The sequence below is a fragment of the Rhinolophus ferrumequinum genome, chromosome 8, assembly GCF_004115265.2.
Source record: "Rhinolophus ferrumequinum isolate MPI-CBG mRhiFer1 chromosome 8, mRhiFer1_v1.p, whole genome shotgun sequence".
NCBI classification, from domain to species: domain Eukaryota; kingdom Metazoa; phylum Chordata; class Mammalia; order Chiroptera; family Rhinolophidae; genus Rhinolophus; species Rhinolophus ferrumequinum.
The window spans coordinates 20005102-20017697 of NC_046291.1; the positions used below are offsets into that span (position 1 = coordinate 20005102).

The following is a 12596-nucleotide window of genomic DNA, read 5'->3' on the forward strand; positions in this document are numbered from 1 at the left end:
ATAGATAGAAAGATTAAAATTATTTGAGTTTTGTTCACGGTCACATGACATAACAGGGAAAAAATTAAGAGTTGTGTTCAATGGACTTTTATCTACTTTAGACAACTTTTCACAGCCACAAACTATCATCTGAAATCTTTCTCAGGAGATAAATGATTTTTGTCGTTACTTTAGTACTTTGTTCACTCTTATCATTGTGTCATTAAATCCTTGCAAAGATGGCTTTACTGTGATGTGCTATATACGGCAGGCTAGAGGCAAGGAAACCAACGATGGAGGTGTGTTAGACTGAAATTACTGATGTTAATCAGTAGTGATAATAAAAGTTCAAAGTACAGACTCTAAAATAAGCCGGTTCCCTATTAATAATGGCTATTGTTTGAAAGATCCCCTGGATAAACAAAACTACTGATCACTTCAAATTGCCTCTTGGTTATTTGTTTCAAGCTCTTCCTTAAAAACTTGTCAAAGTACAACTAAAAAATAAACCAGTAAGTTTTTCCTGTGCTGGCCTTCATAAAACACTGCCTGATGTATAAATCAAGCTGTAGGAAAATAAAACAAAAATATGGTCATGGCGACTAAGGAGAAGTAGGAACAAGATTCACGTAATTTTAAAGTAAGATTTTCTTTAAGAACATTCTAGCTCCTTCGAATTTCAAATACAAACACAGACATGCACCATACACACATGCACGCATGCGAGCACATGCTTCAACACACATATAGAGTAATTTCAATTTAGATCATATAGATTATTCTACAAAATTTACACAAAATATGTAGACCTGATTTATGAAATAATGTAAAGGAAATAGAAAGAAACACACCTGTTAATATCAGACCATTAATCAATTATGCATTTTGGAGAGTAAGGCCACAATTAAAAATAGGCAAATTTCTAAAATATCCAACACCTTATACAACAGGAGTTAAAGTTTGAAAGGGAGACTACCAAGTCACTTCCTTTTCAATTTCATCTTCTTGTACCATTGGAGACTCAGTAAGTGACTGGTGGCTGAACTCAAGTCTGAGGTAGTCACTAACAGTGACAAGCTCCACAAATCACAGATGTGGCTGCAAATCAAACACCAATTGCCCCACGAGCTCAGGGCACAGAAGCCCAGTCACAAATCTTTGTAGTCATTCTTATCACACAGTTACCACCATTAGCAGCAGCGTCTTGCAATATGATGGACAGCAATAAATATCGGTGCGTGAGAATGAAAAACTATTTCTACATACAACTAAACAAAGGGCTAGCTGACCATCAGTCCTCTGAAAATTTAAAGCTAGATAATTTTTCTAACTGGACACAGACTATTTCACATTTTCCAGGGTTAACTTGGAAGCTGTTTATTCTTATTCCCTCATTTAAAAAAGTGTTAAATGAAGAAAACCATTCCCGATTATTACTGGAGATTTTGAAAAATAAAACAAATTATTATAAAAAACTGATCTGTTTCTTAGATTTAGTGTAGTTTTATAGAATTAAAAACTGCCAAGTGAGCACAATATAACAATGAGAAAGGGTGCGAGGAACTTTATAAAGTTAAGTTTTAATAAAATTGACATCTACTCTCTGAAATTGGTCTTAGATTATACATATTAAATTGTGATTCCTTAGTCATTTCCAAAGATGGGAATTCCCCACTGAGAATATTCACCTTGAGACTCTTCTGCATGCTGGGGCTGAACCTCAGGTGAGCAAGTATTTACTGATGAAGATTTCTTGACCTGTGTGATTTCATAGCACCTTGAAAGGAGAAGCCATTCCTGAATTCGCTCAAAGGCCATTTTAATATTAAAACCACATCATGCTCTGCAAAACAGAAACTGTATTTTGCCGAGTCAACAACTGTGGAATTACTCTTCTCAACCTCTCAACAAAGATCCTAAATTTCCTTTATTGTATAAAATTAGGACGTTTTCTAGGACTTTCTTTAGAAGGACTCTTACATTAACCATTTGGTGATTCCATTAACCATTTGCCGAGAATTTGTGAATGCCCTCTTGGAAAAAAATACTATTTAAAAATCCCACCCATATACTCAAAATTCACCCATTTCTTTGTTATTAAAATAAATACAACCTTCACACCTCTGGAAGGACGAACTCCGCCCTTGGCCTAGTGCCATCACCTTAGTTTCTGTGCCTTTCACAGAAACTGATGCCATGGCAGGTAGACGAGTGGGCGCAGTGAAATGTTTTTCCGCAAGGTGTTAACTGTTAGCCCCTCAATTGAGATGTCTTTACAGCCTGCAGTTTTTCCCGTACTTTTGCATATTTGGTCCTCAGCCCTTAGGACATGTTGCTTTCCATTCTTTTGCCATATTAAAAAAAAAAAAAAAAAAGTGACAGCAAACAAATTTCCCAAACCTAAATGCAAAAATCCTTCCTGCTCAAACAGTGTTCTGGGTTTAATGTTACAGTACTGGACTTTAACAATGGGGCATAGATTAATGAGAAGGCTGGAAAACCTGCCTTCTTGCGAATGTATCCATTAAAGAACAAGTCACTTCTAAACCTTGGCGTTGACATTTTTATGGGTGTGATGATTTGGCAAAATACTCCAGTTGATTAATTTTCTGTCATCTTTGCTTCTTTCCTCAAGATTTCAATATTAAATGCAAAATTCAGGGCAAAATCTAGGCAGCTCGCCACAGCATGAAAACATGTTTACTTTTTTAAAAAAAGTGACATATACACAAAATGTGCAGCATGAGAAAATAATCACACTGAACCTTTTAAAAATAAAAATCAGAAACCTGATCTACTGTCTTTGGCTCACAGTGGGAAAAAGACAAAGGCTGATGCCTGCAGAGAAAGGCAGATCTTGAGCAAATCCAATTCCTGAGTTAGAGATACTAGGTGTTGACTGCAGAAAATCACTTTAAAATAAGACAAGCTATGCAAAAACTGGACTGTCTCCTTTAGTTGCAAATACTATAACCTTCAGTGACTGACCGAAAACTAAATCAGTCCAAGTTTTAGAGTATGGAAAAAACCTACAAAAAAGCTAATTCTAGCCGAGTGAGAGTTATAGAAATGCTGAGCAAAATAATAAATTATTTCTCCCTTTGGGAAACTCAGAATAAGTTAGTTAAGCACTGAGTCACATCTGACAGGGCCTACATTTCCAATCAACTTTTTTGTAGGAAATGCTATTGTAATTTATTATTTATATTCCTATTTTTTCAAAAGTAGGTCCAGTGTTATTTTGCCTGGGTACACATAACAGAACGATGAGAAAACTACTATACAGTGACCTTTATCTTAATACATTATTACCAGAACACTGGAAAACTTAGAGTTTTCAAAATGAGTAGAGAGAAATCCACTTTCAAAGCTTGCATCAGTTATTTTGAAAAACAAACAAACAAACAAACCCAAACCTAACCTTTATAAATAACTTTATTCTTCTTACCAGGTGACACATGTGGGTTAATTTACATTTGAATTTGGTGATCAGAAAAGACTGAAGTAGGGACATGTGTTTTGCAACTCTACAGAGTGAGGCAGCACAACTAAAACACTGGGGGGTCATCATAACACTGGGGTGGAGATGCAATCCAAGATGAGCCTAGGTTAGGACAAAGGCTGATGCCTGCAGAGGAAGGCAGACCTTGGGCAAGTCCAAATCCTGAATTAGGCATCCTGGGTGTTGACTTGCAGAAAATCACTTTAAAATAAGACAAGCTATGCAAAAGCTGGACTATTTCTTTTAGCTGCACGTAGTATAACCTTCAGTGTCTGGCCTAAAACTAAATCAGTCCAATTTTCAGAGTATTAAAAAAATGTATATATATAATATTATATATATACATGTATATATACACACACACATAAAAGCTAATTCTAGCTGAGTGCGAATTATAGACTCAGGTAGGGAGATGGAGTAGAAAGTAGCAAGATGGAAATAGGTGCTTTGTGAACAATGTGTGTCATCTTTAGGGGCCCGGAGAGCACTCTTTATTTGAACTTTGAGTGCTTCTTTAACTAATTAAAATGAAAAGATCAACACGTAAACAGAAATAAACTAAGGCATTTTAAAGAAACTCTAATTTACTTCTTTACTCTATGGGTTCAGTTATAATCTGACCTATTATGTCACTTACCAAAAATGTACTGAATGCCTGTTATGTGGTTCATGCAGGAGTGCTCTGGTTGGGAACAGAGAAGAAAAGAAAAAAAAAACAACTAAAAAACCCTGTCCATAGGCTCAAAGGGTTCCCTGTCTAGTGGGAGAGACAGGTGGTGTCAAATTATATCATTGTAGTGGGATAAAGGCAGCAGGGGTGGTGATGAGCTTCGATTCTGCAGCCAGGCTGCCTGGATTTGAATCCCAGGTCTTACGCTTTAGAGCTGTGTAATGTTGGGCAAGCTATTGCACTTTGATGCTTCAGTTTTCTTATCTGTAAAACAGTGCTAACAAAAGTATAATCCTCCTACTGTTATTATGAAATGAAATGCATTTTAATACACACAGAGGTCTTAACAGTGTCTGGCTATGATTACAGTTCTTGTTTGAATGGCGTGCACAGCATGCTGGGAGATAATACAGGGGAGGAGTAAGATCCAGCCCAGATGCAGCAGTAGGACAATCAGAGGGGGCTTTCCAGATGAAATGAAATTTCAGTGGAGTTTTCAAGTAGTCTAGCAGGATTTACACAGGTGTGCAATGGTGGAAAACTGTGGGATAGCATATACAAGCATGCAGGGAAGATAAGTTACTGACAGTTAGAGATCCTTGGAGAGATTGATGAGTAGAATCTAGACTATACCAGGGAATTTAGATTTTTATCCTAAATACTGTCCTGAATGTTTTTGTTCTTATGCATCCTGGTCATCTCATTTTTTGTTTTCTGCAACAGCCCCACCGCCCCAGCCACTAATTTCTCTTCACCTTTTATTCAATTCTATACTTGGCTACAAGGTGATCTTGTTTAAAAAACAAATTTAACTAGGTCACCTCTATGCACAACCTGCATTTTATTCTTTAGATTTTCTTCCTTTATTCTTTAGACTGAATCTATAAATATTTTGGCCCAGTATTCCAGTTCCTTTCTCCACTGTCCAAAATACATGTACAAATTTACTTCTCTCATTATAATTACATTTTAGTAAGATCTAGCTTCTTACTATTCTCATCTCTCATCTTGCTTTGCAGATTTCATTCACCTCAATCTCTGATTTTGCTGAAGCAGTTTCCTCTTTGGAATTTTAATCTCCCCAGATCAATTTTAATTACTTCTTTGAGAACAGGCCCAACTTTGACCATCCTGAAGAAAAATAGAGCTTGTTAACCAAACTCACACCATGTTGACAAGCTTTTAACAACACAATTCCTTGGAGTTCAGCTTCGCAATCATATAATTCACCTTAGAATGCTTCCTCTCCCCCAGCCCCACCCTTCTCTCTCCACATTGTCTCTGGTTTTCTTGGGAGTGTAGATTTTGCCTTCAAGAGATCTCACTTCCCAATGTAAGTATATCTATAGTATCCTGCATACTAAACAGTCCAATAAATGCTTGTTGGATGAATATGATATGTAAACATATCTCATAACATAACCTCCTTAATGATATGCCAAGATTATTTATGTGACAGTTCAGTACATCTTTAAAAATTAGTTCCGTGTCTCTTGCTAGCTGAATTGAAAGAGAATCAAGACGATAGATTATGGCTGCTATTTACTTAGGTGTATATACTTCACATAGATAAGCAGAACATTTAAAAAAATGTGTTGGGATTCTTTCAGTTGAATGACTTTTAAAGTTGGGCTTCAATTATAAAATGTAGGTAGAAGACATAGAAGAATTTAGAACTTAGAGTAAATCCCTGGACATAGAGTTTAGAAGGGAAACAACCATTTATTCACTATCTATGCGTACCAGTCACAAGGCTGCTAACTTCACATAAATTATCTCATTAAATCTTCCCAATATCTTCTCCCAAAAGAAGTAATTATTCTGATGGTCATTTTCTAGTCAATGCCACTCTGACTCAAAAAGATTAAGGAATCTTTCCAAAGTCTTACATCCAAGTGAGGAATCTGGGATTTGAATGCAGTTCTATCTGGCTCTCGAGCCAAAGTGCTTTGAGACATTATGTAGACTTGTTATTGTTAGAATAGCAGTGTTTAGAAATAGGTTAAATAACTCAACAATTTTGGACAAGTAACAAACTTTCTTGATCTCAGTTCCTCATTCTTTAGAATTTGCCCTAGATAATCATTAAATCTCTTATAACTCTAAAGTGTATTTTTTTAAAAAGTGACATTAAAAAGATCACATAAAAAAAACTCATGTCATAGAGAGTCAGGTAGAAATGTAGTGCAGATCAATGGGTTATATAATGACTATAGCAGGGACATATAATTAGTGTTAAGGAATTAACTTTATATCTTTATTGTTTGACATGGTAAATAGTTATTACTTTTATAATAAAATAAAATCTAACAAATAGAGCTAAACTATAGTATTTTTAGTGGTGAGTTTACCAATTTCAAATAATCTGTCAATATCTTTTATCCTTTATTAAATATTGATTACCAAATTTTATAAATTTCAGAAATTTTATCTGATATACTTTTTTGCTTGGGCTAGGCTATTCTACAATGAATTTTTGCATTCTACTCTAGATAAATATGCATATTAGAAGAGAGTGACATGATTCTAGAACCATGTCTAGAATCAAATCATCTGTTAACACACTTTTACTTTCATTATCCTAAAAGTAAGACTAGTTAATGTCAATATGTATCCAATATTTTAGAGACCACAAAGCCATTAATAAATGTACTATACTCTAAACTATTATTTGATGTAAGTATTGATAATTTTACTAGACAATCCTGCCTCTTCACAATATTGTACAACACAGTATTGTAAAACATGAAAAAGAAAAGTCTAGAATAACATGTGCAAGATAGTTGAAAGTGATAATTATCTTTAAAATCCCCTCATGTCTTTGGGAACCTAGTTAAAATGATTGGGTATTCTTGTGTAAATTAGAACTGGTTTGTACCCATAGCCTGCAATGGACTGAATGCAATGAAATGCCAAAACACAGAATACTCTAATCATGATCAGTTCAAACCTTTTTTCCACATATTGACTTCCTCCACCATTTGACTCTTGTGGAGAAAGGAGTTGGGTCAGTGCCAATACCTTAACATTCTCTCTCAAACATACACAGTCATACTGAAAACCAACTATATCTTCTTTTGCCTATCAGGTTCTGGGCATTTTGTCACTGAACTTGATTGGATAAAATGAAAATCTGTTATATCAAGCCATCAGTATGTCAGACACTCCAAAGCACAAACTGTCATTATATTTAAGGAGGGTAATTTGACATATTAATTTATACCCTCAGGGCTCAGATCTGGCTTGTAGGAAACCCTAATTAAAAGTAGCCATTGGAGAAACGAGACTCTAAGAAGAGATAAAAATGAACTCCAAGTTACTTGAAAATATAATACAAGCATAAAAGAAAGACTAAGAAATACCACAGAGACTGAAAAAGTAGTTTTTGGGTTTTTTTTTACTACTTTTTTACAATGGACTACTATAAAAATGCAGTCCTCTCTGGGGTCCTATAAGTAAAAAAATCTAGTGAGCAGAGAACAGAATGGGGATCATGCTCTATAGCAAGTAGGTCTAAATGCATATTTTTTAACATAAAGACCACAGCTCAGAATTGTATCTTTATAGCACCTGCATTTTCACACACTAAATAGATAATTCTAGGCTATATTTAAATGGCTCCAAATAGAGGCTAATAAGACAGACAGACACACACACACACACACACACACACACACACACACACACACACAGCTTACAGAATTTAAACATTAACTTAATAGACACATAGCCTCCAAACAAACATTTTTCCCTAATCAAATATATATTTAATAACACAGAAGAAATGCTTAAGGGCAAAAGAAATGTTAAGCATGCCCAAAATACTTTTAAAGGAAAAGGTTATCATGAAACCCTTCAGATAATGATCAACAAACCAATTGGCCATTTGTCGACTACAGTGGTACTTAGGCTAGCCGGAACCATATTGTTGTAAATTAAAGAGAAATTTAAAAATGTTTTTCCAACTTTAATTGTAATGTACTAATTTACTGAACATGTGGTGTGAAAAGTTAGTATTCAATAAATATGGATGGTAACTCATACCTTAAATTCCTCCAAGATTTTGTAATTTTTCCCATGGTATTCACAAAAGTTTTTCACTTCTTTGCACTCAGGACAGCATCCATTGTGTTCCACTTTTGTACACTTTGGGTGAATTTTAGGACATTCTGGCTGGTCGCAAACAGGTCCATCCAGAGCACAGACACATGGACAGTTAGAATGCCCTGGGAAAAATCGTTCTCCCAACTTGTATACAAAGCCGCTGTCATCCACACACCCTTTGCCTCGATAGTCATCAAAGATCAGATTGTCATTACTGGACATCTGGTCACCTTCATCAGCAGGATAGTCTTCATGACTGATGGCAGCAGAAGTGACCAATCCAGGGATGACCAACAGAAGTATGCAAGCTTCATGAATATGAAGAGCCATCCCCCTCCTCAAAGGCTTCTGGATGTGCTCCTAATATTAAATACACTCAGCTCCTTCCATGGGAATACAAGAGGGGTAGGCTGAAAATAAATATTTAAAAAGAATAATTTGACATAGATGAAGAGAACATAGATTCATTTAAGCCTACGCTCTTGTTCATTGGGATCTCCTTGGAAGACAGACCTCAAACAGACTAAGTTCATGCAACTGTCTACACTTTATTATGAAATTTGGAGAGTTGGCCCTTGACAACATATACATTAAAATTTGTGTTTTATGGAGTTATTTCACCTAGGAACCTCCAGTTTCAGTGATAGAATGTATATATGTTACAATCATCTGTATGAAAACTGAAGAGCTTAGTGAGAAAAATTCTACTTCTAAGTAGGGAAGGGAAGAAAGAAAGGGGAAAAAACCCCAACAATTGAATATAAATTATAATTGGAATGAATTCAGTATAAAGGCCTTCCTACTTCTTTATGCCCATAATTGGAGAACAACAATGGTCTCGATATGGGTTACTTGTTTTAGTTAACATAAATCTGGATTTTAAAACACAGCAAGCAGAAAAATAGCACAAACTATTCCACAGTGAATAAGAGAAAAGAAATTTTAAATAATAACTAATACAAGAGAACTGCATGTATTAAAAATAATGTTAAAAATAAATTTATTTGTATTATTGTCCATACCTTTATTTTACTCAGGAAGTAAGCTCCTAGTGGGCAGGAAAGATGTATCTGTGAATTTTATTTTACAGAAATATGAACCTAGTATTCATGGAATACTATTTGAATTATACTTCAATATATAATAAATACCATTCATACAGTCTTGAATACATACTTCTCTTCTGACATGCCAAAGATGTTTGCATTTTGTACAAAAATGTCAGTGTCATTTTGCTTGCACAAAAATGCCAGTGTAAAACTATTTATTAAAATTTCTTAAAACAGTAATGAGTTGTTACCATTCATAGAAAATATGCCTTATTAGTTTGGTGGCATCGACTCTTGAAAACTTCACTTTGTATTAGTGCTTGTGTGGAGTGTTGCTAGTGGGCTCTTATTTAAATGTTTAGAGTGACTAACTCATACAAAAACTCTGGAGAAACTGTGACTTTAGGGAGTAATAGCTAAGGAAAAATGTCAAATAGTTCATTTGTTTATTTAAATGCTTTTGGCTTTATGCCAATATCACTAAGATTGTATATAGAACATTTTCAGAGATCATTTATCAATATTCTTTATTGGTTTATTTTTAGGGTATAGTAAGAGCAATGATAAACCATCTCTTTCCAGTCTAACATACACTGATGATAATTTTAAATAAGATAAAAATGGCATTAGAAAACTTCACAAACTATAATATTTGCTTTTTAAGTTAGATATGTAAATTCTAGTAATAGTAAAATGGAAGGTACTATATTCATGCCCTCCCTTCAGAAGAAAACTGCTTTCTGATATTAGAATTCCTTTTGGGTAGGTAATGATAAAGGAGAAAGATTTAAAAAAAAAATGTCAAAAATAATGAGTCATGACAGAACAAAAAATGCAAACCTATAATTCTACTTGAGAAGCTGGAAGCTCCCTTTGACAAAGCATTTTTTTTCCCTCTGAAATTACTACAGAGGCCACAAATACAACAGAAGCTTCTGAAAAAGCATTCATATATTTTACTAATTGAGGCATGCATTTTATACATCTCTCACATATTTACAAAGTTTATTTTGGATTAGAAAAAGAGCTATTGTGATTCCTTATAGTATTTCAGTAGTATCTGTCAATACATGCAAGATAAGCCATATAAAATACACATATCATTCTGCTTCAAAAGGACATAGACAAAAATTATCTCTTTGAAAGCCACAGGTAGGCATTAATGTGCCACGTTATGGTAAACGTGAACTTAAAGGTAAAAAAGGGGTGTGACATCCACTTTATATGAACATCAAACATTCTTTTATTATATGAAATGTATTTTAAAATTTGCATGGAGAAAATAAGATTTTCTTTTTAATATAACAAAGTTCTTAGGCTATTTTTAAAAATCCCTCTTCATAATTGAGCTGTTCTAGTTCAGTTTAAGACACTATTTATTTAAGAGAAAAAAGCATTAGAGAGATCCAAGTGTTTATCTGAAGATTTTTAATAAGTAAGTAGACATTGCTAAACAGAAGATCACTTCCCAGCTAAACTTTCCCCCCCTCCCCATATTGCTACATATGATTTAAAATGACTGCATCTATTTCTTTGAGAAAACAAATATAACTCATGTCATAAGATACACTTACCTAATCACTCTGGAGGTTAATGGTGCTGATGGGGTCATAGACCAATATGAACTAAAAGATCAGGTATGTTTTAAGAAAGCAGTTTCTCTTTAATTATCCACAGAATACATTTTCAGGCTTGAATTAAAGGCAATCCATTCTCTCTACCTCCCATTTCAAACCACAGTCAAGAAGCAGTCTCCCGCCCTTCCAGAGAGAAATACAGCAGACACACATAAGAAATATGCTTTGGACCTGTCTTCAGAATTCAAAGCAAGAAGCAATGCTGGTCCTGTAGAAATCCAGACCCCAGTAGCAGAATCCTTTTGAACTTATATTTAGCATTTTTTCAGATCCTTCTATGAAATTTCCCGGCTGATTACGCCTCCTCCACACATGAGTTCATTTACACAGTGTTTGCTACGGCAGTAGAGGTGATTTGGCTAGGCTCTGTGGATCACAAACAGCAACAGCATGCTGTAGCTTAAAGCCCACTCCGCTGGCAATAACATCAGCATCATCCACAATATGTTACTCGAATCCCCTCTAACACACCAGAAAATACTAACTGTGGATGCGAAGGAGAGGAGCAACTTTAGCTGGGTTTCTGCATCACTGATAGCAGTTTGCAGACTGCTGATTTGGAGCTCATTCTGCCGGCAGCCGGGAATTCCTCAGCACCACGGACAGCGCCAACTGGCTTCTGAGCCCATCTCGGTCGAAATCCCGAGCTGCTTCTTTAGACCAGGCTAGTGTTCTCTAAAGCAGTAGCACTTTATACAGCTGATGCATGCATTGGGGGGGGGGGGGGGGGGGTCGGGAGGGGAAGGCACTTGACGTGTGAGATACTTATTTGCATTGAAATTACAATCAAAAATGAAAAACATTGTGATTATACTTAATGTATTCTTGGCTGGGCTACAGAGATGAAAGTTCCGGAAGAGACTTGCATTTAGATTTAAGTCATCTGCAGTCTCTGATTATTATTATTAATAGATAAAGCATAATCTTTGTCAAAGAATCTGTGAAGATGTATGCTCCCTGATTCTGTTTGACCCTTTAGTTGAAGAAACACTTTCTCTGTGTTACATGGTTAAACTTCAGATCTTCTTGCAGCTTGAATTTGATTTTTTAAAAAGTAGCCTGGTTCTTCTGCAGTGTGTTCTCTAACACTCAAAATCAATCTCCTGTAATTCATCTAGTCTGTCATTAGGCGTCATTGTAAAGCTGTTTCCTCCAAACCCCTAGCAAAGATGCTCTGTCTCTAAAATCTCATCAAAATGAGAAAGAAAAAAGACCCACACACAAATAAATGAGCAGAAAGTTTTTTTTTAATTTTTATTATTGGTAACAGTATGAACACTAAAATATATGTTGAAAGCATGTTTTAAAGCAAATTGTAAATGTTACCTGCTGGCATATTTAACCAGATATTTACTGGTTTGGGACTATACGAGAGGCATTTTGAAGCCTAAAAGGGAATGCCCTCTGTAGTGGGATATGCTGACCATCAAGACCATTTTCGAACAGTGCCATCAGAGCCTCCAGAAAACAGACTCTCTCCATCATGAGAAAATATGACCGTGTGAGCCTCATTCTCATGGCCCATCAATTTGTGAATCTGTCCTGATTTAAGATTCAGCAAATGAATAACCCCATTGCCACTCGCCTGAGCTAATACTCGACCTGAGAGAGAGAAAGAGAAAGAGAGAAAGAGAGAGAGAGATAGATATCAAAGT

At 35.3% G+C, this 12596-nt stretch overlaps 2 protein-coding genes across 3 annotated transcripts in view; both read right to left on the reverse strand.

The window, feature by feature from the left end:
- VWC2L (von Willebrand factor C domain containing 2 like) overlaps positions 1 to 11525 on the reverse strand; it is a 150770-nt gene extending 139245 nt beyond the window's left edge. For both annotated transcript variants that reach the window (XM_033112592.1, XM_033112591.1), the window contains exons 1-2: positions 10879 to 11525; positions 8196 to 8665 (exon numbers count right to left, since the gene is read on the reverse strand). In XM_033112592.1, the coding sequence (XP_032968483.1) occupies positions 8196 to 8585 (390 nt within the window). In that variant the 5' untranslated portion in view covers positions 8586 to 8665; positions 10879 to 11525. The remainder of the gene's footprint in view (positions 1 to 8195; positions 8666 to 10878) is intronic.
- An 842-nt stretch (positions 11526 to 12367) lies between these two features.
- Positions 12368 to 12596, reverse strand: part of SPAG16 (sperm associated antigen 16) — a 759782-nt gene continuing 759553 nt past the window's right edge. Inside the window, exon 17 of the mRNA XM_033111509.1 lies at positions 12368 to 12543. Coding sequence (XP_032967400.1) covers positions 12368 to 12543 — 176 coding nt within the window. The remainder of the gene's footprint in view (positions 12544 to 12596) is intronic.